Here is a 23189-nt window from a genome sequence, read left to right as displayed (position 1 = left end):
AGAGAATTGATTATTAAGACATTGTAGAGCCTATATCTGAGATTCTGCTGGACCTCTCAAAATCTAAGTGAAGTTTGACTCGGTTCAGTTCATTCATTATGTCAAAAAGTGACAGTGTTACTTTATTTACCCTTACAGATGAGAACATAGCTGCATGGTCTTTAAATATTGTATGTTCTAGCTATAAATACGGCTATAAATACATCAAGAGAAATATTCTGTTAGGAGAGTTTTCCAATACATCACTTCCTCAAATTCTTAATGTGATGCAGTAAAAAACCCTATATTTTCATGTAGCTGAGGATAGGAACAGGAGAAGCTATAGCATGTACTTCCTTGCATGCTATCTGTTTATAGAAGGAGAGACACGTCTCTTCTTGATTGTAGGTATTATACAATTGAGACAATTTTATTCATATCTTTGAAGGAAAGGCAGAAAATTTAATTCATTTTTCTTGTTCTGTTTTTAATCAGTTATTTTTCTTTGTTTTGCTTTTATATGATAATTCGATTTTCAATTAAATAAGAAAATTCAAATTTGAAAGTTGGAGCACTTTTAAAAAGTTATAATACTTTTAAAAAGTTATAATACTGTTCTTAAATCTTTTATCCTGTTTTACTTTGGATTTATGGTATGATGATTTGCAGTTTTGTGATCACGTGCTGTTTCTAACAGAGACATTTACTACATTAAAATTGTTTGACAAATAATATAAAACTGTGTAAAAGCTCAAATCAAGGTAAATCACAGAAGTATTTTGGAGTCTTGCCATAGCTGTCAAACACTGAATACCATACCAAAAAAATAATCAGACACAATAGTAAAAATGTTCTGTTTAAATATTTTCTGGGAAAAGATCAGTGCAATTTTTTTCCATTTGCAGCAACAATTCATTTCAAATTTTGTTTCAGTTTTAAACTGAAACTGATTTAAAGTCAAGTGAAATAGAACATGCTGTCTAAGAAAAAAAACAGCTATTAAAGATCTTTCTGATCAAACTTCAGTTATTTTAGGGTGGCAAGATGAATTCTAAATGCTTTGGGGAGGCAGGGTGGGGAAGGGAAAGGCAGAGAGTTTTAATCTAACCAGCTTGTGAAATCTATTTGCAGACATAAAAGGCTCAGGCCTTTTTCACTGTTCAAAGTGTAAAATTAGACAATTTTGTGGGATGAGCAAAACCAAAATTCATGATACTCAAGTTTAATGGTATATAATACATAGTATTAGTTACTGCCTGATGTGGATGCTTGGCAGTGTGTAATATACAGTACAATTAAAACCATTGAGCTCAAGAAACAGATTTCTCAGGCATGGAGTGGCTGTGTCTGTCTGAGCCACAAATAAAGGAGTCAGCGTCCATGAAAACCACAATATCCTCTTGTGTAGCAGGAAGTGCATAGTGCTTGTGGATGACTTTGTGTGCTTTTTCTGACTTTGAAGGTAAATATCTTGTACTGAGTATTATCACAGACACAGAATGGTTTGGAGTGGAAGGAGTCTGTAAAGATCCTCTAGTCCAATCCTCCTGCAATCACCCAGGATGTCTCCAACCAGACCAGGATGCTCAGACCCCTGTCCAGTCTTGGATGTTTCCTGGGTGGGGCGTCCACCACCTCTCTGGGCAATTTGTTTCAGGGTTTCACCACCCTGGCACTAACACATTTCAATTGTGATATTCGTAGCTGTGATACTGCCAAAACATTTGCAAAGAACTTTGCATGCAGGATCTAGTAGCATCATGTTATTCCCTTTTCAGTGATCATTTCACCACTCATAAATATCTGACTATCATCTACATCTTAAGTGCATTTTGGAGAAATTTTCTTAAATAAATGGTCATATTTCCCAGATAGTGTGTGAAGAGAGGTAGACATTTCCATGTGCATTTGATCTTCCTCTGAAAGCTTTCCAGGCCAAATACTGGCAATTAGAACCTTCAAAATCAGGAAAAAGCATTCCTTTGCTTTGGAAGCAATGAGCCATACCTGCAACTTTTGCTTTTGTATTTCTCACAAGAGTTGATGTGGCTGACTTATTGTAGCAGTCATTTTACGAGCTTTCATCATTTTGGTTTTGATGAAGAATAGGAAATATGAACATGGAAATGCACATGGCATAACAGGCCCATGCTTAGAAGTCCCCTTATCTCCCTCAGAACAAGGTTATATCCACCCAGCACTGAGCACACAAACCTGAGCTCAGCTCAAGGCAGCTTCTGTCATGAGCAGGCATTGTGAAATGCCTCAGCTGGGTATGTGCTAAGCTGTGGTGAGTCTGCTGGAAGCTCTGCAGTACCACACCTTCCTTAAAACTAGTGAAGTGCTAATTCAGGTGTTTCTGTGCTGACCAGCCAAACTGAGGACAGCCAGCTGGTGCAAAGGCAAAGAGCCCACTGTGCTCAGCCTTGGTGCCATCTCCCTCTGTGCAGTGCTGGGCCCTGCAGTTGAGAAAGATTTGATTGCATCTCGAGGAGGGAAACAAAGCTGACAAAAGGGCTGGTGACAGGACACTGGGAATGGTTCAAAACTAACCTGGGGGTTTGGATTGGGCGTTAGGATGAGTTTCTTTAAGGGGTCAAATGCTGGAACAGGCATTCTAGAGAAGTGGTTGATGCCCAAGTCTGCCAGCCTTTAAGAGTATTTGAGCAGTGCCCTGAATTACAGGCTTTAAACTTTGGTTAGCCCTAAAGTGGTCAGGCAGTTGGACTGGATCATTCCCTTCCATCTGAAACAAACTCTTCTATTCTATTCAGTTACAGCTTGTAGGGCTGGCAAATCCCTATGCAGAGTGTCAGGCTGTGACACTATCACTTCCACACTTACAAAAGAGAGCTTGATGCATCTTTCACATTTGGCTCCCCTAGTCATCTGCATGTATGCACGTAGGAATTTAAATCTCATCCCATTGAGCATAAGGGATTGGAAGAAAATTTAAATAATAAAGGTGCTGAGTTTCCTTTTAACAGCAGGTTAGTATGGATTAGTTTAATGTGCATCCTTCTGTCTCCTGCTTTTTTTTCTGACAGACCTTTTGCAGCGGCCACAAATCAGCAAATGCAGATCACCTGAAATGGAGACATTTTCATGTTTTTGGACGGCTGGAAATGTTTATAACCTCACTGTTCCAAGAATACTACAGCTATTGTACAAGAAGAGGTAATAAAAGCTGAAACAGGAAAAGAGAGAAGTAATTTATTTTGCCATGCTTCTTAGGTTGTTACTGTTAATTTTTTGCTGTGATATGAGCCATACTGTCTTCAAGGGTATAAAACCATGTTCAAGTACATTTTTTCTAATGTCAGAATTTATTGGTAATTATTAAGCAATTTGCAACAACGAGAATTATTTGGCAGACAATTAAGAACATATCCTAACATAGTTTAGGCCCAGGTTGCAGAATCCAAAACTGAACACTACATGGCTTAGGTAAGGATTTTTTAATAGGCAACTTCAGTTTATTCTTTATCTATCTAACCTCCAACACTGAGTGCACAGACGTGGAGGTTGGATATAGCCCCTTTCAAATTTTTATTAAAGTTTAATGCAGTCCCCATTGATCAATTGCTGTGATAGTGTCTGAATGTACAGGTCCAGAGGAAAAGGCTGCTCTGATATTGGGATAATGTTTCATTGAGTCCTGTTCAATTATGATTCAGCTCCACTTGAAGCTTTTTTTAAATTTCAAGTTGCTACAATGATCAGCCTGAAAAAGTGCACAGACATTACCAGTAAAGGCTATTAAGGAGATAGGCCTTTTGTTCACAGGATCAGGAGTATGTGAATTTCTGTTCCCTTTAATGAACAGGTTTTGATTTTTTTGATCTACAGATGCTTTTTGATGATGTTAATGATACATTTGTATAGTAGACTTAAGCCTAATGGCAACGCTGGCTTTCTTAGTTCCTCTGAGACATCTCAGAAATCATAGAATCATAGAATAACAGAATCATAAAATGGTTTGGGTTAGCAAGCACCCTAAAGTTCAGCTATTTTCCAGGCAACTATAGGTACATGAGTACCTAAACTTGGTTATGCAGGTGTCTTCAATAGTGGTTTCATTGTAAATCACCATCAATGCTGGCATGGTTTTATCACTTTCATAAGTTTTACAACTTAGCAGCACTGTGTCTCATAACATCTGTAATTTGTACTTTATAAAGTCTGTAAACCTTTCTCTCACAAATAATGCATTTTTGTCATTCTAGTAATGAGGAAGACTGGAAAGAATGCCCTGATTATATCACTTCAGGACAAAATAGCTGTTACTTCAATGCATCCTACACCTCTGTGTGGACACCATATTGTGTCCAGCTTGCCAGTAAAAATGAAATACATGATAAAAAATGTTTCAGTGTTGATGAAATAGGTATGCTTCCATTATGTATCTTACCTCTATAAGCTTTTGTATCATGTAGGCTGTATTTAAATATTGCCTCTCAGAAAAGTTAGTATCTAAAATATATGATATATAGGAAGAGATTTGATTTTTTAACACCATAATGTGATCCACACCAGAAAATATTGCCTAGATTGGAAGAAAACTTAAAAGATAAAACCAAATATGTGATTTATTTTTCTAAATACCAGTGGTCTCTCAAATGTGTGCATGCTTAAATGAGCTTTTCTTTGCTATCACTTTGCTATCACCTTGATTCTGCAAAACTCTAGAAGCCAAACACTATTTTGTTCCTGAATCAACTGTAATCTAAAGGATCAGGATGTCTAGTGTTTCTAAGCTAGGATTTATATTTGTGGCAATATGACTTGTGACTGCCTGGGACTTTACAAATGTTATTACTTGTTCAGAGTGGTAGTGTACGTGCATATCCAGATAATTTATTCCTACTGGTGATTAGAATACCCAATGTTCTCTTTTATTCAGCTGAGCAAATTTAGACCAGTTTTTCGAATACCAAAATTTTTCAGTATATTTCTATATTAGCTACTAAATATTTGTCTGTTACTCCAATTACTGTTTTTATTTCTAGTCAGAACTCTAGATTTAAATTTTGATTGATAACTGTTTATATCTAGTGTTTTATAATCTGCTATTCAGAAATATAATTCAGTAGGGAATACATTCTTAATCTTCTTTATTAGTTGCTTGGGTGTGATTTGTGCAGAATATGTCTACTGCCAACTGGCAGGGTGCCTTCTTGTTACCTAACTTGCAATGACTTTGACATTGCAATATATTAGATTTTAATCAGAAAATACATGGTTAACATACTTTATGGGTCCTGAAATAATTTACCTGTGTGTAGTAAGAATAGTCATTTCACATTAAAAACTGGCTGTTTTATTCCAAATACTCTGTTTAAACAGTACTACCTGATCCCCCTGTCCATCTTAACTGGACTCTGCTAAATACTAGTCAGACTGGGATCCATGGGGACATCCAGGTAAGATGGGATCCACCACCAACAGCAGATGTTCGGAAGGGATGGATTACTCTGGAGTATGAATTGCAGTACAAAGAAGTTAATGAGACAAAATGGAAGGAGGTATGAAACAAATATTTGTTATACATTAGTCATAGTGCAGTGCAGGCTTGTTCTATTCCTAACACTCTGGTGCCACTCTGAAAAAGATGTTTGTAATTGCTAATTAGACAATGCCTTAATTCTTAATAAATATGCCTATGTTTTTTCTCACATTTTCTAGCAAACACTGTAACTTTATATGTCAAGATATTTGACAGGCAGGATAATAACAAACTCAGAAACACCTGTGTTAGATTAGTAAGTAAAGGAAGGGTCAAATATATGCAAGTTTTTTCAAGGATAAAATATTTATCTATTATTTTCTTAAGTTTCAAAATCTAATACATTGGAGCAATGCTACAGTTTTACTCTTCAGTTCCTTGCTACAAATGCCTTCTCTAATGAGTGTTGAAGCACATGAAGACAGAAATGTCTGGTTATACATTGTCAAGTTATACATGTCTAGATATTACTAGTTTTTTACACAATGGATGATCCTTAACTGCTTAAATATACCATAATTCTTAATACAATAATAAGTACTATAAATTAATTTTTTATTAGTTGTATGCACAAAATCACCCCTTACTGAGACTTGTTTGTAATTTTTCTCTATGTTTTGGGAAAAGTGATTGCTTTTTCATGCAAAGCCTTTATTATATTTCAATATATTTTCTAATTGAAAATAAATAACTTCTAAATTGAAAGAAGATAAAATAGTAATCAGTAAAGTGTTAAAAGCAGTAAATTATAATGATAAGAAGACCAAAATTATTTTCTGGGAAACATTCTAAACTGAATAAAATCTACCCTGACATAATGGGTGAGACAGAGACAAATTATTGGTTACTTTTTATGATGTCTCCCTCATATGGCTTTTACTTGAATTAATCCATGAGAAATGTTGTTTATCTACTCACTTCATGCTGAACTCCATACATCCTGCTCCACCCAGAAGTCTTTCATAAAGGGTCTGATATAGTCTTCTTGGTTTTTTTCAAAGTGACACCATTATTTGGGATGCATGTAAACTTATAAAACTTCATATATACATATAAAACTTCAGTGAACTATTTCTTCATGGCTTAATAGCATGAAATAGGTATATACTAAATATCCTTTCCAATGCTTCCCAAATGGATATTCTTCACATATTAAAACATTGGGGATGTACAGCAATGATTCTCTACAATCTTATGCTTAACTACTAAGAGACAAAAGCAGTCTGCCTCCTCCAAAATCAGACTGTTTGGAGTCTGGAGTCACCAGGGATCAGACAACTCCAGAGATCATACCAACAAATAGTGTCTCAAGTTTAGGTTATGCTGCTATAGAGATTATAGGACTGTATTGTTGAAGCTTCCTTCAAATTCCCAAAGGCTGTTGTTTTCCAGATATTTTAAGTCCTAGCCATGATGGGTTTTTTCTGGTATCATCCTTGATTTTGTAAAAGTAAAAGTAGAACATAATATCTGCCACATGGATTTTTATTTTGACCACTTTATCCTTTTTTTTTTTTTTGTATACTTTTGTAGGGCTATTGGAATTTAAATGCTTATTTTTAGAGGTGTAATAGAAAAAGGCAGAAATTTCCCCTGTTAAGACCTCCAATGTGATTTTCTAAGCAGTTTGATATTCAGCAGTATCTAAGTATGTTTCAGCTAATACAGAAGTTTCAAAGACCGAGAATCTGATGCCAGCTCTCTCACAGTCTCCATTATCACATTTTGTACATAGCTGAAGATTTTGGGGACCTATACATTGTTTTCCAAATAAAAACATTTGTAATATGCAATACGTTTGGTTACAGCCATTAAATCTGTAGTGGAGATCGCAGTAGTTTTAGAACTCCTGTGTTATTTTAACAGCATTTTTGGCATTCTGCAATCAGTAATGTTGTGTGTTATAACAGTAAAAAGGATTTACAACTTGAAAGATTAGTGAAAGGTGTTCACACCATCTACTTACGGCATGTAACTAGGGGAAGCTGCCTTTCTTCATTGACTGTATCTATGGAGCTTGGATTCTCTGCTTTTGGTCCCCTGAATCACAGGAATTTCTGATGACTAAGTCGGAAGTAAATGGTGTGAATGTTCTCTGAACTCTTCTTGTGGTATCCTTAAAATTCCCAGTAGCAAAAATGCCTTCAAATTTTTATTCCTGAAATCAAGCAGCAGTGTAAAATTTCAAGTACAACTCAAACAAATAAATCACAGTCCTTCTGTCTTTACAGCTGAAACCCAGGCTGTCAACAGTGGCTCCACTGTACTCTCTGAAGACAGCAAGGGATTATGAGATACGAATCCGATCAAGACAACGGACTTCTGAAAAATTTGGGGAGTTCAGTGAAATCCTCTATGTATCGTTTTCTCAACTAGGCATTGGATGTGATCATTGTACAGAAGGTAAATAAGCAAAGTGTTTTTATAGCTGTGATTCTTGTCTTTTCTTTGATGGGGTCGAGGGTGGTTTAACCATATTATATAGTTGAATCATCCTACTACATGAGAATCATTTGGGGAGATTGGGAATGTTCAAGTTCTTTATACAAGTTCAGAAGTAAACTCAGCAAGACTGTTTCACAGATCATCAGAGAGCAAAAATACAGATAGCCAAGAATCAGAAATAACTACTATTGCACATCTCATAGAGTCTAAACCAGAATTAAATCTCATACTTCATCATCTAAAATGAGCACTTCAGTTGGGAAGAGAAGAATTCTGATTTCTTGTAATAGTGTTGGCAAGTTTTTTTCCCAGAATTCTGTGCTTTTCTGATTATCCTGATATACTCTCAAGGGCAGTGAGTGTTTTACTCATTCTTGCTTATGACTGGTACTCATTTTAAAGTGTTGTTAAAGACAGAAAAAGAAGAAGCCATTGAGAACCACATTTTTTTCTGTTGAAGGAATGAGACAGTGCCTTTTCCAGAAGAGCCCTTGGGTCTGAACTACTAAATTAAGTCTTCATAATATGAGGGCTTCAGCAAGTAATTTCAACAAGCTGCTTCACATCATTTTCCAGGGTATTAGTGAAGATGTTACATAACCTGTAACTCTTATCCTTCAAAATCTTGCCAGATTTTCCTTTTTAGCTCTTCCTATTAGTAGTTCTCATTTCTAATTTATAGGAATAATTAATCTTCTGGACATGTGGAATTTTTTTATTAATACCATCCACATTAAGTGGTCATGGTTTTCAAATGAATGAAATTAAAATACTAGGAAAATCTAAGGCCATCCTACAGCCAGTTTTCTTCAGTCAATGCAATAGGTATTCTCCAAGGTTGATCCAAATCCACACCTCACACAGAAGTCATGAGCCGGTTTTATTTGAGAATTTATTTTTGCTTCTTTTGTATATCACTTTCAGGAACTCAGAATTAAACTTTAGATATGATTCATGTATTAACAATTTAAAGTTTTCTAATGCAATGTTCTAACTTCTTGAAGGAGCTGGACATTTGTTGGTCTCACTGACGTTGCAATTAGTTACTACAACAGAGATCTGTTTAACACAGACACATCAATACAGGACTTTATTGATGCCTGAAAGTGTGTCTGGTCAAAATCTGAGCTGGGAACACAGGGCTCAAACTTATACCTGAATTTTTTATTTTGTTTTTTCTCTGAAAGGTCATTGATGATCATATATAGGGTTCTAAAGCTTTCTGTCCAGTATTCCTTGGCCCAAAAAATTAGTGACATTTTTGTAGGAAATTTAAAATTATGAAAAAATGAGAAAAATCTAAGACTAAAGTAGAAAAATTTTCTCTATGCTTTGTAATTTATAATGTAATACTAAGAATAATGGAATTGCTAGTATTTAAGAGATAAGACGTTTTATTTATTAGCATTGTTCTTCATTTCTACTCAATTGCATTTCTCAACTAATTTCTAAATTCTTTGTAACCACCTGCAAGGTAAATAAAAAGGGTGCTTTTTTTCAGTTGATTCAGTTGGTTCACAACATAATTGACATTCAACCTTTAGAAAGAGAAGTGGTATGTATTCTGACACCACCATACTTTAGTTTTTGTGAGAGAAAAATAGTTTGCTTGTGATTTCGTGTGCTATTAGTAATGTTCTCTCAGCTTGGATGAACAAGTAGTAGCATAGTCTGTGGCATCATATGCCCTCAGGACTACTTATACCATGTTCCAAGCAGGCAGAATGTTCTTCATGGCTGGTTTTGCTATAGATATTATCTTTATTATAAGATCATGTTTAGATTTATGAAATCAGTCTGGTTTAGTGAGTGGACTCGTGGAAACTGCTGAGACCAAAAGCAGCCATGGATTAGGAATGGTACTTCCCAATTCAGTGCTGCCACTTGAGACTCTCCCAAACCACACCCTGCTCACTCAGTCCCCCCTTCCCCTTTCTGCTCCAGTGGGAAGGAGTTGAGAACTGACAGCACAAAAAGTAAACTTAACAGGTTGAGACACAAACAATTTACTGGAAACAGCAATGAGATAAAAAAACAAACAGTAAAAGCAACAACATTAATAGTGAAAGTATACAAAAGAGAGGGTGGTTCAAACCCTCTGAATGAGAGATGCTAGAGACAATGAGCAATGTCAGACAATGCCACCACATTTTTCAACCAGAAATCACACCCTTCTTCTTGGAAGCCAGTGAGTCCCTTTGTCCAGCCCTGGCAGTGTCATGAGGTGGTATCAAAGAACCTCCAGGTGCTGGCCAGATCTAGGACAAAAACACATTTTTATTTCTTCTGAATGCAGAACTTTCACATTTAAGTAACAAAAATTTTCATCAGTTTTTTACCGCTTTGGAATCCTCAGATGGTACAAGAGAAGGCTGAAATTAAAGATGTGACAGTGATGGAGATTCCTGCTTATATGTTCATGTTTTGTTGTTTCAGAAGTTGAGTTTCCATGGTTCTTAGTTGTTGTCTTTGGAGTGTGTGGGCTGGCTGTAACAGTGATCTCAATCATGCTGTCTAAACAACCAAGGTAGAGACTTTTTATTTGTTGGATTTTATGTACCTGTAGCTTAAAAAAAAATCAATTTCAAATTTGGGGGACTAGGAACCATTTTGAACATTTTTGGCCATTCTTGTAAACTACATATAACTGGAATTAGTATGTGTGGGGCCTTTAGCACAGCGAATTTGATTATGTTGATCTTCTTCTTTCACTGCAGTATATTTTATTCTGCAGAATTTTCATTATTGATTTACTTAGGATTTGAAAGGGGCTGGTTTTTTTAGCTTACTCAAATTTTGTTCATGCTATTTTTTATTCACCTGCTATTTAAAAGTTTCATACAAACCTATGTCTGTGTATTTGATTTTGTTCTTAGACCATTCCACTAAACTCTCCTTTTTGGAGCCAAGGGAAAGAGCTTGAATTACAGGGGAATATTTGGTCTCTGTGGATAAATTGCAGCTCCTGTAAATAAGAGGAATAAAATGAAACAAAGCACAGAACGGCATTGTTTGTGAGAATTACAGAAGTGTGTCATATACACAAATGAAAGAATTAAACACATATAAAAATGACAGGCCTTAAAATTAATTAATCCCCTTACAAATGTTTTCAGGGATAGGTTGTGAGAGAATTCAATTTGGACGTCATGTCAGTACTTGTGTACACTGTGGAGCAAAACCCTGGTCAAGACCAGGTGCACACATGCATGTTGTCAGAGGTCTTGTGTATACACTGTGAAAATGAATGCTGAGTAGTTTTGCACATACCATCTAATGGTGAAATTTCATTTCACATACTGAAGTTAAAACAATATGGTGCATTTGGAGCAGATCTAAAAATATTTTTTCACTGAGCAGTAGTTTTTCATTTCAGCAAGCTCTGTGCTTTGACAGAGGTTAATTTTGGGAAGCCATTCCCTCCAACAGCATCCCAATCCCAGATTTAAAAGCAAGGCTCCTCATACAAGTCATGACAAAAGCTTGATGTGTCAGAACGGAGCAATGTGCATGTGGCACCAGGAGCTAAGGTCAGCACACTGAACAAGGAGTGGCTTAGTCTCAGAAAATCCTGGGCACTCGAGCTCTGGATATCTCTGATCAGAGTTTATAAATATCTTCCATGCAAATCATGAATGCTGGAAGAAGCTTTTCTCCACTGAGGACCTTCACATGGAAAGTGTTTTTGACTGCAGGCTTGCGCCCTTTGCTTCAAACTGCAGCATTTAGTGGTGGAATGGCAATGTATTCTGCAGAGAAGCAGCCTGCATAGGTTTTCCATAATGCAAAATATCCAGGCTTGGTTTCCTCCTGATTCGGCAAGATACCAATTCATATTTTCCTCACTTCTGATCTCACAGGCTCTGAACGAGTCTCTCTAGGACAGATGCCATAGGTTTAGATCATTAGAGTTGAGAGATGAAAGTCTGAATTATGCTAGGCTAAGAAAGGAGCAGAGCATAGTTCTCCCTCCCAAATGTCTTCTCCAGGCAGTGTGTGGTAAAATTCTTTGTCTGTTTCACTAGAAGCAATGCCCAGTCCTGTCAGAATACCTGATTTGTGGATTCAGCTGTAAAGCACAAGTCCTAACCCTGACAGCCCAACCAGTTTACACTGACTCTCCAGGGATTAGGTGGAAAATTACTGGATTTCTGGCACTCACTAGGCTTTCTGGGCAGAACACTGAGGATCTGCTCAAAACCAGAAACATCTGAGGAATCTGGACATGCCATGGTTAAGCTAAAGGTGCCTAAATTTCTCTCTAGGCACTCTTTAAGATTTCTGTGACCCTTTCTGGACCTCACCAAGGTCACTAAAAAAAAGGCAGCAAAACTAATATTTTGATTTGTATCTTCCATTTCCCACACCTTACTTTCTAAAATAGGCAATTAACTCAGTATAAAGAGAATTTTGAATTTTCCTTTTGTTTACCTGTTTGCAAAAGAAGCGGGGAGGTCAAATGGAAGAGAGAGTCAAGACCAGCTAACTGTTGGATTATTATTAAGGGAAAATCATACTTCTATTATAATTAGGGGGCAGAGAGGGTCTTTTGGTTTGGTGGGTTTTTTGGTCCCCTAAGAAATTACAAATACACTTTATGAAAGATTAAAATAATATATATTTCCACAGCCTGCAAATGCTCAAGCAAGTTACTAGACCTTTCTCTACAAGCGTAAACCCCTGCCTTAATAATTATATATTATTTGCTGCACTAATAATTCAAAAAGAAGAACTGTCACAGAGATGGCAAAATACTAGCCTAAGTTCTTGCAGATGTTTTTCAGTTTTATTTATTAGTTCTAAAGAATTCACTCTTTCCACCAATTCCCATTTTCTGTTCTGTATTTAAATTTATTGGGCATATGCAAGGCTACAGTGTCCCTGAAAAAAATTTTGGAAAAGCCACCACGTACTGAGGTTTGTATCAGGTTCCATTGAAAAGTATGTAAAAAGGGAATCTATTGTCAGAGGTCTAGGAATTTACTCTCTTTCTATACAGCATTGAATTGTCAAAGACCAGGCTCCAAAATGGATTCCCACATAAATTTAAGTGATTTCAAAAAGGAAACATGCAGAAAACTTGTTTCTTAATTTGCAGTGAGAGAAAACATTACTTCTTTTCTTTAGAAGTATTTGAAATTTTATTTCCAAACATTTAGGTTTTGTAATTTAAAAAAAAAATAGTAATTAAACATAAATGCAATGTAATTCTATCTTCTTTCTAACTTCCTCGAAAAAAACACTGTCAATTAAAAGCCTTTTTTTTTTTTTCCAGGTTAAAAATGCTTATTTTTCCTCCCGTGCCAGTTCCAAAGATTAAAGGGATTGACCCAGATCTTTTGAAGGTAATACTGAACTCTAAAATTTACAGTATGTGTGTAGTAGAAGCAGATGACAACTGTTGTCCCAGGCAGAAGAATTTTCTAGAAGAAAAATCTGACACTGGGGAGTTGCCATACAATTAGTTTGCATAAAATAATTTTGAATTCCTTTGCAATTATAATACTACAGTAATAACTACACTCATATTTGCATAAGTTAACATCATAAAAAGGACAAGCATTTCTATTACTTCCTTTATAAAATGCTTTTTCATTTGCTTTGTAGAAAGGAAAGCTAGATGAAGTGAATTCCATCTTAGCCTGCCATGACATCTACAAGACACAGCTATACAGTGATGACTTGTGGGTTGAGTTTATTGAGTTGGACATAGAAGACCCTGATGAAAAGAACAGAGCCTCAGACACTGACAGGCTCCTGAGTGAAGATCATCTGAAATCTCACAATTGCTTGGGAGCGAAGGATGATGATTCTGGACGGGCCAGTTGTTGTGAACCAGATATTCCAGAGACAGACTTCAGTGCAAGCGACACGTGTGATGCCACCTCTGACAGCGATCAGTTCAAAAAGGCTGCTGAAAGAGAAGAGGATCTCTTGTGCCTTGACAGACAAGATAATGATGAGTCACTTCCAAGCCTTGCCAACACTGACCCTCAAGGCCGGCACAGGAATACTCAGTCTGAAAACAGCCTCCTGTGGGCATCCTTTGGAGACAGCCTTGAGTCACCCCGCCTGTCAGTCCATACCCAGATGAGCAACCAGAATTCTCTGACAAGCACTGACTTCTACGCTCAAGTGAGTGATATTACTCCAGCAGGCAGGGTTGTACTTTCACCAGGGCAGAAATCCAAGCTGGGGAGAGCACAGCGTGAGGGCTGCACAGAACAAAACTTCACCGTGGACAACACCTACTTCTGTGAGGCAGATGTGAAAAAATGCATTGCTGTGACTTCCCACGAAGAGAACGAGCCTCGTGTTCAGGAGCAAGGCTATAACGAAGATGGTTACTTCACCACAGAGAGCCTTACCACTACTGTTGCCAACTTTGGAGCTTCAACAGCAGCAGCCCCGAGCTCAGAGACGCCTGTCGCAGACTACACGTCCATCCACATCGTTCAGTCTCCGCAAGGCCTCGTGCTCAACGCCACCGCGCTGCCGCTGCCGGACAAGGAATTCAACGTGTCCTGTGGCTACGTGAGCACAGACCAGCTCAACAAAATCATGCCATAGCTCTTTTTTGACTAGATGTGTGTAGTGTTTCACAGCAGAGAGTCGGGTTTTGGGCTTGTATGCTGAAACCGTCAAAATGAAGTCTAAACGTTTCTCGTGGTTCCTATAATTTTATCTGAAATGTTGCAGCGTAAAATATGCATCAAAATATTCCTATTGTGTTCTGTAAATATTATCTATGAATTTGTCTTGAGGCTGTTTTGTCTTGTTCTTGTGGGTGTTGATTTTTGTGAAATTAAACATTGAAATTACTGTTTCATGTACCGTAAATTGTGCATTTTGATAAAGCTAAAAATCAGGTGGTTTAAAGTGAAAGAATTTAGAAAAAACTGCTGTTGGCAGAGATCTTTATATCAATAATTGGGAGCTGATCATATAGGTGAAAACACAAAGTAGCTTAACTAAATAAAACATCTATTTTGATTTATATAAATTCGGAAAATATATTTTAATACTTTGGTCATAGAACCATAAACGTTTTCTATTACACTAAATACTGTAGTTCAATTATGTAGTTCAATTATGACCCATTTAAGTAATGTAATTGCTGCAGTCCTAAAAGGGAGTTTTCTGGTTTTTAAATTAAAATTTTGTTCACAGCTAAAAGAAAAAACAGATTTTTACAGAGCCATTTTATACGTCCAAAGAAACCTATAGAAAAATTTTGAAATATTGTAGGAACTTAAAAGTAACTGATTCTATTACTTTCTTACAGTAATTAGTATAAAAATATACATACAATATAAAGTTCTGTGTAAAATTTTAAAATATACAGCATATACTTGAGCAAATTATTCTGTTCTTCATCAGATTCTAGTTAATGCTAATAGTAATAATAATAATACACTTTTTATAAGAAAAATCTTGTTGATCACAGTATTAAACACTGTGCAACTAAACTTTCACTGAAAATTTTTGAGAACACGTGAATAAGCTCTGATAACTTAGCAGCATAGAATCTTCATATTTGACCAACTTCTGAAGCCCTTTCAAAGCCAAAGGTATCACTACATTTATTAGTCTGTGCCACATAAAGTCTTTGTAAAAAAATAAATTAAGGACTTCAGAAGTTAGCCAGCAGTTGATTTTTAAAAATATAACAGGATTAAAATATTTCAGTGGAACAAGGGGATCAAGTGCAGTATTGTTCAAACGTGGTTTTTGTTTTTGCAGCCTAACAGCATCTCCTCTGACCGTGTTAGGCGGACTTTCAGAAGGAAAAGAGAGAAAACAAACTCAGTGGGGAAGCTCTCTTTGTTCTTGCATGTGTTAAGAACCTGATAGAGCTTTGCAATTAACTGTTACTGTTTCAGGAGTTACCTTCCTAAGCCATGGTTTCATCACAGCAGGGTTCTTCTTAGAAAGCAAATAGGAACATTCATTTCTTTACTTTGACCTGAACGGAAGTGTATGATATGCAGCAAATTCAGGTCTTGCTTATGATGTCTCCAACTGAACTCACTGATGCTCTTTTTGTGACCAAGTGCTACACAACTGGGCCCAACTACTGGGTGGGATTTTTAAGTTTAGCACGTACTTTATGGTAAATGTGCATTAGATATTCTGCTAATTTGCTGCTACAATTTTCTAACAGCTACATTATTTAGTTTCATATAAAATTCCTTAGGTGATAGTCATTAGTGCAAGTAAGGCCTATGTGTGTGTTTGAAAGAAGTTTCTTACTCTGTTTCTATTGCCAAAAATAGTTAAATACCTCAGTCAAACTCAGAATGTCATTTTGGTACTTTACTGGTCACACAAGCCATGATATGCCGGTCAGAAGATGTGTCTTTCCGTTTCTATTTAACTTTCTCTATGTTAGTGTTTTGTTTGTTTTTCTCAAAGTTTAATAAATGTATTGTCTTTGATCTGTCTGGACACAATGTGGTTTTTTGAGATATTTAATTTTTTAAAATGGAAAATAGAGATTTTACTAAGAGAAATCAAGTATTTTTCATAGAATAAAGCATAAAGCAACTTTTCTTAGAATAGAAACAATGCCTTATGTGATCAGTGTTTTCACTAATGGATATGAATGGAGAGAGAGGACATATTGTACCCAGAGCTGGCCAAGATGTGTTGCCAGTTTAGCTGTCCTGTTTAGGTGCTGCTCGAACATCCCGTGATTGGCAGGCTGGGCCCCAGCCTGTAGTGGTGCATAGGTGTATTCTTCCCCAGCTGCATTGCCTATTCTTCCCCCTTGCATTTGCCTTTGTTGAGTTTCATTAGGTTCCTGCCATTAGGTTCCTGTCCTCCTGGTGTATCAGCCACTCCCCCCAGTCCTGTGCCATCCTCCAACTTGTGCCTTCATCCAGGTCACTGATCAATGACAAGACTGGGCCCAGAACTGACCCCTGGGGAGCCCCCACTGACTACAGGGGCCTCCAGCTGCACCCTGCACTGCTGATCACAGCCCTCTGAGCTCTGCCAGTCAATTCTCAACCCACCTCTTTGTCCACTCATCAACCTGTGCTCCCCGAATTTCCTGTGATGATGTTACGGGAGACAGTGTTAAAAAGCCTTGCAGAAATCCAGACAGACAACATCCACTGCTCTCCCCTCATCTACCTAGCCAAGCATTACATAATAGAAGGCTTTTTTATTCCCTATGTTGCATGCATTGGTCTACAAGCATTCCAGGGAGGTAACTGGCCATGCAGGTCTCCCAGGAGGGGTGTAGGAGAATTACCACAACCACACACACAGCACCCACTCTTGAGGTGGCTGACCTTTTGCTTCTTACCTTTGAAGGCAGCTAGGGAACATTTGTTACTGCTCTGGTTGGCCTGGTCTATTCCCTAATTGGATGCAGTGGTGTGAGCATCACCATTTTGGATCCCACCCCCAAGGTCCTTCCCCTTAAAGCCCATCTCAAACACATTGGCCAACCTCCATGTAAACTGTCTGCACATGTCCCCTTTCACAGACTACCTGGCAGTTTAATCTGTTCTAACAACCCTATCCAGAAACCATTTTGGTTCTCAAAAGCAAAACTCAAGTTGCTCTGCTGGGTGTCTGTTGGTGTCAGCAAGAAGCCACTTTGGTTTGGAAAAGTTTGGATTTGAGCTTTTTATCCATCAAAGACATTGTAAATTTCCAGTGCTTAGTGTTACAAGAAACTGAAAAAGGCATCATCTATACCAGTTTCCATCAAGATAAGAAATAATTCTGTCAAACATAATGACTTACACTACTATTCTTTACTACTTAGGGTAAAATATTTTTTCTGACTTATGATACAGGAAATGCAATCAGCAGATTATGAGAGCTGTTCATTCTGAATGAAAATTGACATTATGAAAGGTATATTTTCATTTAAAAATGAAATATTAAAGAAAGAGTTGAGTGCTCTTTAGACCTGCCATGATTTTAGAAATGCTTCAATTTAATGATGACAGTCTCTGTTGGGAACACTTTATGGTCATTTACAGCTCAGTCTATATAATTACATATGCATCAGCATAGTTGTACAAATGAGAAGTAATGCTCTGGTTCAAAGAGGAACTTCAAACCATATGACACTTAGCCACAGGCAACTTTCTTTCCTACATTGAAATTTGCTATCTCAGGGCCCTATTATCAGACAAAAAACAGGAAGAGTGCCTGATGCAGACTACCTGACCTGAGAGGAAAGGGGAGAAAATTTTTGGAGCATGATACTATTTTTATTAAAGAAGAAATGCAAACTTGGGTGATGGGAAAAGAAGTAAACACTATAGAACCTTATTTTGCAATACCAATTTTTGGTTTAACTCAGAATATCTATTTCACTGAGACAGTGGAATTTGTAAGAATTTATAATCAATTTATAATCAAATGACTTTGAAGAGGTACAAGTGGATATAGTTCTTTCTTGGAATTGACTCTGTCTAAATGCAATTTAGCAGTACAAATTCTTCTCTCTGACTAATCATTATTAATTGCATACACAGTCAGTACTTTAACTACCATAGAAATTATGCCCTCAGGCCACAGAGAAGCAAGATGTAATCCAAATCCATTTCTGTGATTAGTGTACTACTTAAACATCTGGCATAACTGTATTGAGCAAGTGCTTCCTTATCTTCTCTGATCAGGGTTATTAGAGTGGGTAACATTCAGAAGCAGAAGAGAAACTGTACCAGTGAGAAACAGGCACAGCAGAGTGGCTGCCAGCAGTCAGCATGATAAGCTGATGCAGTTATTAAAATCTATGCATCTCCTAAACTGGCATGCTGTTTGACAGGTTTAATTTTTTATCACTACAGTATTTGGTATTTCTTTCGCATAATATAAGCTTCTTTATCCTAATATATGAAAATTAGCTGACTAATGATATATTATCTTCCTGAAATTAGTCTGAGAAAGTAGATCATTCCACATCATGTGGTAATTTGTGAGAGAACATAAGTGAACTCCCCTCCTTAACACTGGAAGAAATAAAAGTCTGCAGAAGGCTTATAGTGAGTAAAAGCAAAATTGAAGAGCTTATGCTTACAACTTTCTATAGCTTCCCATCACTATGCTGCAAATGATGCTTCCACTACTTGGTCCTTGGTACGAGCTCAAAAGCTCATACTGAAGGAAATGGAATCTGTTCCATAACAGACACCTGAGACCTAGACATGTTGGGAAACTAAATTGTCTTTTGCTTGTTTTTTTGTTGTTTTTTTGTTGTTGTTGTTTTTCAGTAATAGCTTCAACAGATTTTTTTTTTTATTTTATATATTACTGCTCTTGAATATGAAACCTTTACAATTTTATACTATAAAAACATAAACTATAGAACAATACAGGGTCAGTTAACTTCCTCATAATAAAACTTCAGATCTCTTTCCCAGCAGCTATCTGTTTAGCATGTACAGTGCTACAGTCTCAAGTTACAGAGGAAATACCAACCTTGCCCTGCTGAATGAAAAATTCCTTCAGGACCTAATTCTGTGAGCCAACTAAATGTACTTTCCTTGGAAGAGTAAGGCTCAGGTTTGGAAATTTACTTAAGACAACATGACTTCTAGCTGAAACTGTGCTACCCAATGTAGGTCCAACCCTTTTTCAAAAGACATCTGAGCATGATGTGGTTGTTACTCAGAGATCATTATGAGCATAGTGGCCTAGCTTAAGCCAAGTTTTAGCTACGTGGTAGAGTTCTTTCTTTCTCGTAACATATTTTTTGGTGGAATTAGAAAGATTTACTAATGCCCTGAAAAGCCATGAAAATTTTAAGTGACATTTCTCTGAGCCAAGCTACTGCTGGAACAATGTGGAGCTCTGGACAAGCTCCTGTTTTAACTGTAATTAGATTTGTAAACCTACTGTGTTTGAAGAGTTGAATTTTACTCAGTTGGGGTTCATACACCTTGTAGTCACAGTTAGATACCAAGAACAGACAAGCCAAAGAATGACCTTTTTTGAAAAACTCCAGGGACACATGGTCTTTTGCTTTTATTGTATAAATAATGGCAAAGTTGTGACACTTCCTTTTGAATGTGCTTAGTATAAATTAACTGATCTCTACCAATCACCGATTGATCAGTTACAACAGTTCTGAATTTACTTTGTTGAGGAATGCATTATAGGACTACTTAGAAGCAAAATGCATGCTTTCAGCTTGGCACTGAAACTACTGAAACACTTGGCACTATCATAAACAGAAATACAACAGACATATGTGTGTCTTTACATTCCTGATTCCACAGGGAATGATGTAGTACATGATGCGCAAGGCACAAGTATTCCTTTCTCACAAGACTGCCCCCAGCTGTTTAATTTCCATAGGAGAAGGACTAACAGACAATGGAGGGAAAAGTAAGAAAACAAAGCAAATACCATCCAAATGGACAGCTTCATATAGGATCAGTAAGACACGATTTTATAATCACTGGAAAATATACTCCCTAAGGAAACATCCTATGGTATGCAGTTAGAGTATGATGCTAACAACACTGAGATTGTAGGTTTTATCCCTGTATGGGGCATTCACTTTAGAGCTGGTGATCCTTCTGGGTCTCTTCTAACTCAGAATATCCTGTGATTTCAGAGAAAAGTATTTCAGATTATAAGCTCCTTGCCAGACGTTTGTGCAGTTAAAACACTCACTACCACCGTGGTTTTTTAGGTGTACAAGAAAACTAGGTCAAAAGTTCAGCATTACTTTAAAAATACAAGAGATCCAGAATTACAAAAAAATTTGTAAGAATACAATTATTAAATTTGTGCTTAAAATTGAAATTACAATAGTTTGACCCATCAGCATTCAGCAGAATGATAGTGTGGGAAATGAATTTGTAGAGAGTTTTTAGGGCCTGACAGAAGGCTCACACAGTATGTATTTGTATGTAAATTTGGAGATATACAAAGTTGGCTGACTTAGAAATGCCATGGAATAGTATAGATATTGTTAAGAGAGAAATGGAGTTTAAAAGATGTTTTAAAGGATGGCCTTGCAAATAAGACTAGATACTTTTGAGAGACAGAGCTATGAAAGATACATTGTAATAGAACCCACAAAAGGTGATTTTAGATTACTGGCTTTAAGGCATTTTACAGCATGATATGACAAAGACTAATAGGCCAAGAAATGCTTATGATGTATTGTAATTAAAAAGTAGTTGGCTTCTGTTTGTGATGGCATGAATTATAACATCTATATTGTTTCACCCTTTATAAAAGACTGAAAATGAAATAAAAGTTTTTTTAAATGCCTCTCAGTTGCCCCATCTCTGGGTCAGAAAAGGCCAAAATCCTACAAGATAAATCCAGTGTCGATGGGAAAGCTCAGGAATACATGAGATTACTTAAAAAGCCAGGAAGCAACACAATTACTTCTCTTGAGTTCATTCTTCTTTCTCTGTTATTCTTCATCTCTGAGGTTGATCAGTCATGTTTGTCATAACGTATTAAAAGTGGATAGAGTATCTGTTAAATGCTTCCAAGCAAAGACTGAGAGTTTTTATAGGCTTGTACCATGGCTTGCAGGATAGAATTTTGACGTGACCAGAATGCTGACATGGATGTAGTATAAACAGTAATTTGCAAAGTGAAAATATTCTGAAAATAAAATTATACTAATGACTTTAAGATTTTCAGCAAAATCAGAAATCTGGTTTTGCATAACTACATTCTCTCTGGAAGTGGCTCCAAATGCATGATATAGATACACTCTAATGAAGAATACTTGATGCTGAAGAACTCAGGGCACATAAATAACTGAATATAGATAGACATTCTCTTTCCTGTTACACAGATTAAACTTTTATTTTAATGTAAAATAAAGTTAGTTAAATTATTTAGTCTAGATATTTGATTTCTGTTTTGCCATAAATATATACACATCCAGAGAAACTGTAGCTGTTCCATCCCTGAAAGTCTTCAGGGCCAGGCTGGGTGGACTTCTGAGCAACTTGACCCAGCAAAAAGTGTCCCTGCCCCCACCAGGGAGGTGGGGCCTCTTCCAACCCAGGTCATTATATGATTTTGTGATCTATGGAAAAAATATCTGTGTCAGAAAAAGAGCAACAAGCTTGTGCTACAAGTTAAAGCTTTCCCTCCGGCCTGAGTGATGGTTGAAACTTAAAACAAAAGCATTGTTCTGACCAGCTAAATGACTCCAAAGGTCTCAGACTCTAATAACATATGAGGGGCTTTTTTCCTCTTGGAAACAACACATATTAGTGTTGTTCACAAGGCACTGGAACAGGCTACCTTCATTCCATATGGCTATTTTATTATGAGTTATGCTGCAGATGAATGCAGGCTATTCCAGACAAAGACTTGTAGATGGCAAGATATAGTGAGCTAGTTTTCCATCTGTAGTAGTTTGGGAAATTGTTTCTCAAGGCAAACCAAAGCCATTTTTCATTAAGCATGTGGTACAGCTCACATAGAAGATTGTGTGGGTTTTCACAGATTCACTGAATGATACACATTTTAGAAGATTTCATGGAGATTTCATGTGCCATTTAGTGTTAACCTTGGGTTTTTTTTTTTTTGTTTGTTTGTTTGTTTGTTTGTTTTTGGTTTTGTTTTTTTGGGATTTTGGGGTTTTTTTTTTTTGGTTCATACTGCATCACAGAACATTCTTGTTAAAATTGCAAGGTATAACAAAAGGTTCATGAGCTGAAATAAATCCAGAGAGAGATAACTCATCAATTATCAATATAAGGAACTTTAAAATTTACTGCTTACCAGTCTCCTATTACAAAAAATGGAACTTTTATTTTGATGCATACCATAATCACTAATGCCAAATCTTTTTTTTTTTTTTTTTTTCAACTACTGAAGCTATAAAGAAAAGATTAGGTCATCCTTTGACAAATAAAAAGACCTAAGAACAGAGGAAAGAAATACTTTGTGAACATAAATTTCTATTCTGTTTCTGGAGAAAAAAACAGCTAAAACACATTTTTTCCCCCTTAAGACTCCCACCCCAATATTTAGGTAACAAACATGAAATAAACTTTTTTCTCTGAGGTGATTTTAATGGGTACAGATACTGTCTAGCAGGTATATTTGCTCATATGCATATATTTATTTATTTATTTGTATATTTATCTATTTAAGTGTGTTCTACTATATTACCCTACTTAATAATGTGGTAGGTTGACCCTGGCTAGATGCCAGGTACCTACCAAAGTTGCTCTATCACTCCCCTCTGCAACTGGATAGGGGAGAAAAAAGTATAACAAAAGGTTCATGAGCTGAAATAAAT

The 23189-nt window shown here is 36.6% G+C and overlaps 1 protein-coding gene across 7 annotated transcripts in view; it reads left to right on the top strand.

The window, feature by feature from the left end:
- GHR (growth hormone receptor) overlaps positions 1 to 16368 on the top strand; it is a 146887-nt gene extending 130519 nt beyond the window's left edge. For all 7 annotated transcript variants that reach the window (XM_056513105.1, XM_056513109.1, XM_056513108.1 and 4 more), the window contains 7 exons: positions 3027 to 3156; positions 4206 to 4366; positions 5326 to 5504; positions 7717 to 7888; positions 10367 to 10457; positions 13206 to 13275; positions 13538 to 16368. In XM_056513105.1, coding sequence (XP_056369080.1) covers positions 3027 to 3156; positions 4206 to 4366; positions 5326 to 5504; positions 7717 to 7888; positions 10367 to 10457; positions 13206 to 13275; positions 13538 to 14500 — 1766 coding nt within the window. In that variant the 3' untranslated portion in view covers positions 14501 to 16368. The remainder of the gene's footprint in view (positions 1 to 3026; positions 3157 to 4205; positions 4367 to 5325; positions 5505 to 7716; positions 7889 to 10366; positions 10458 to 13205; positions 13276 to 13537) is intronic.
- Positions 16369 to 23189: the final 6821 nt, after the last annotated feature.

Source organism: Oenanthe melanoleuca, chromosome Z, assembly GCF_029582105.1.
Source record: "Oenanthe melanoleuca isolate GR-GAL-2019-014 chromosome Z, OMel1.0, whole genome shotgun sequence".
Taxonomy (NCBI): Eukaryota; Metazoa; Chordata; class Aves; order Passeriformes; family Muscicapidae; genus Oenanthe; species Oenanthe melanoleuca.
This window is presented reverse-complemented; position numbering and strand designations above follow the sequence as displayed.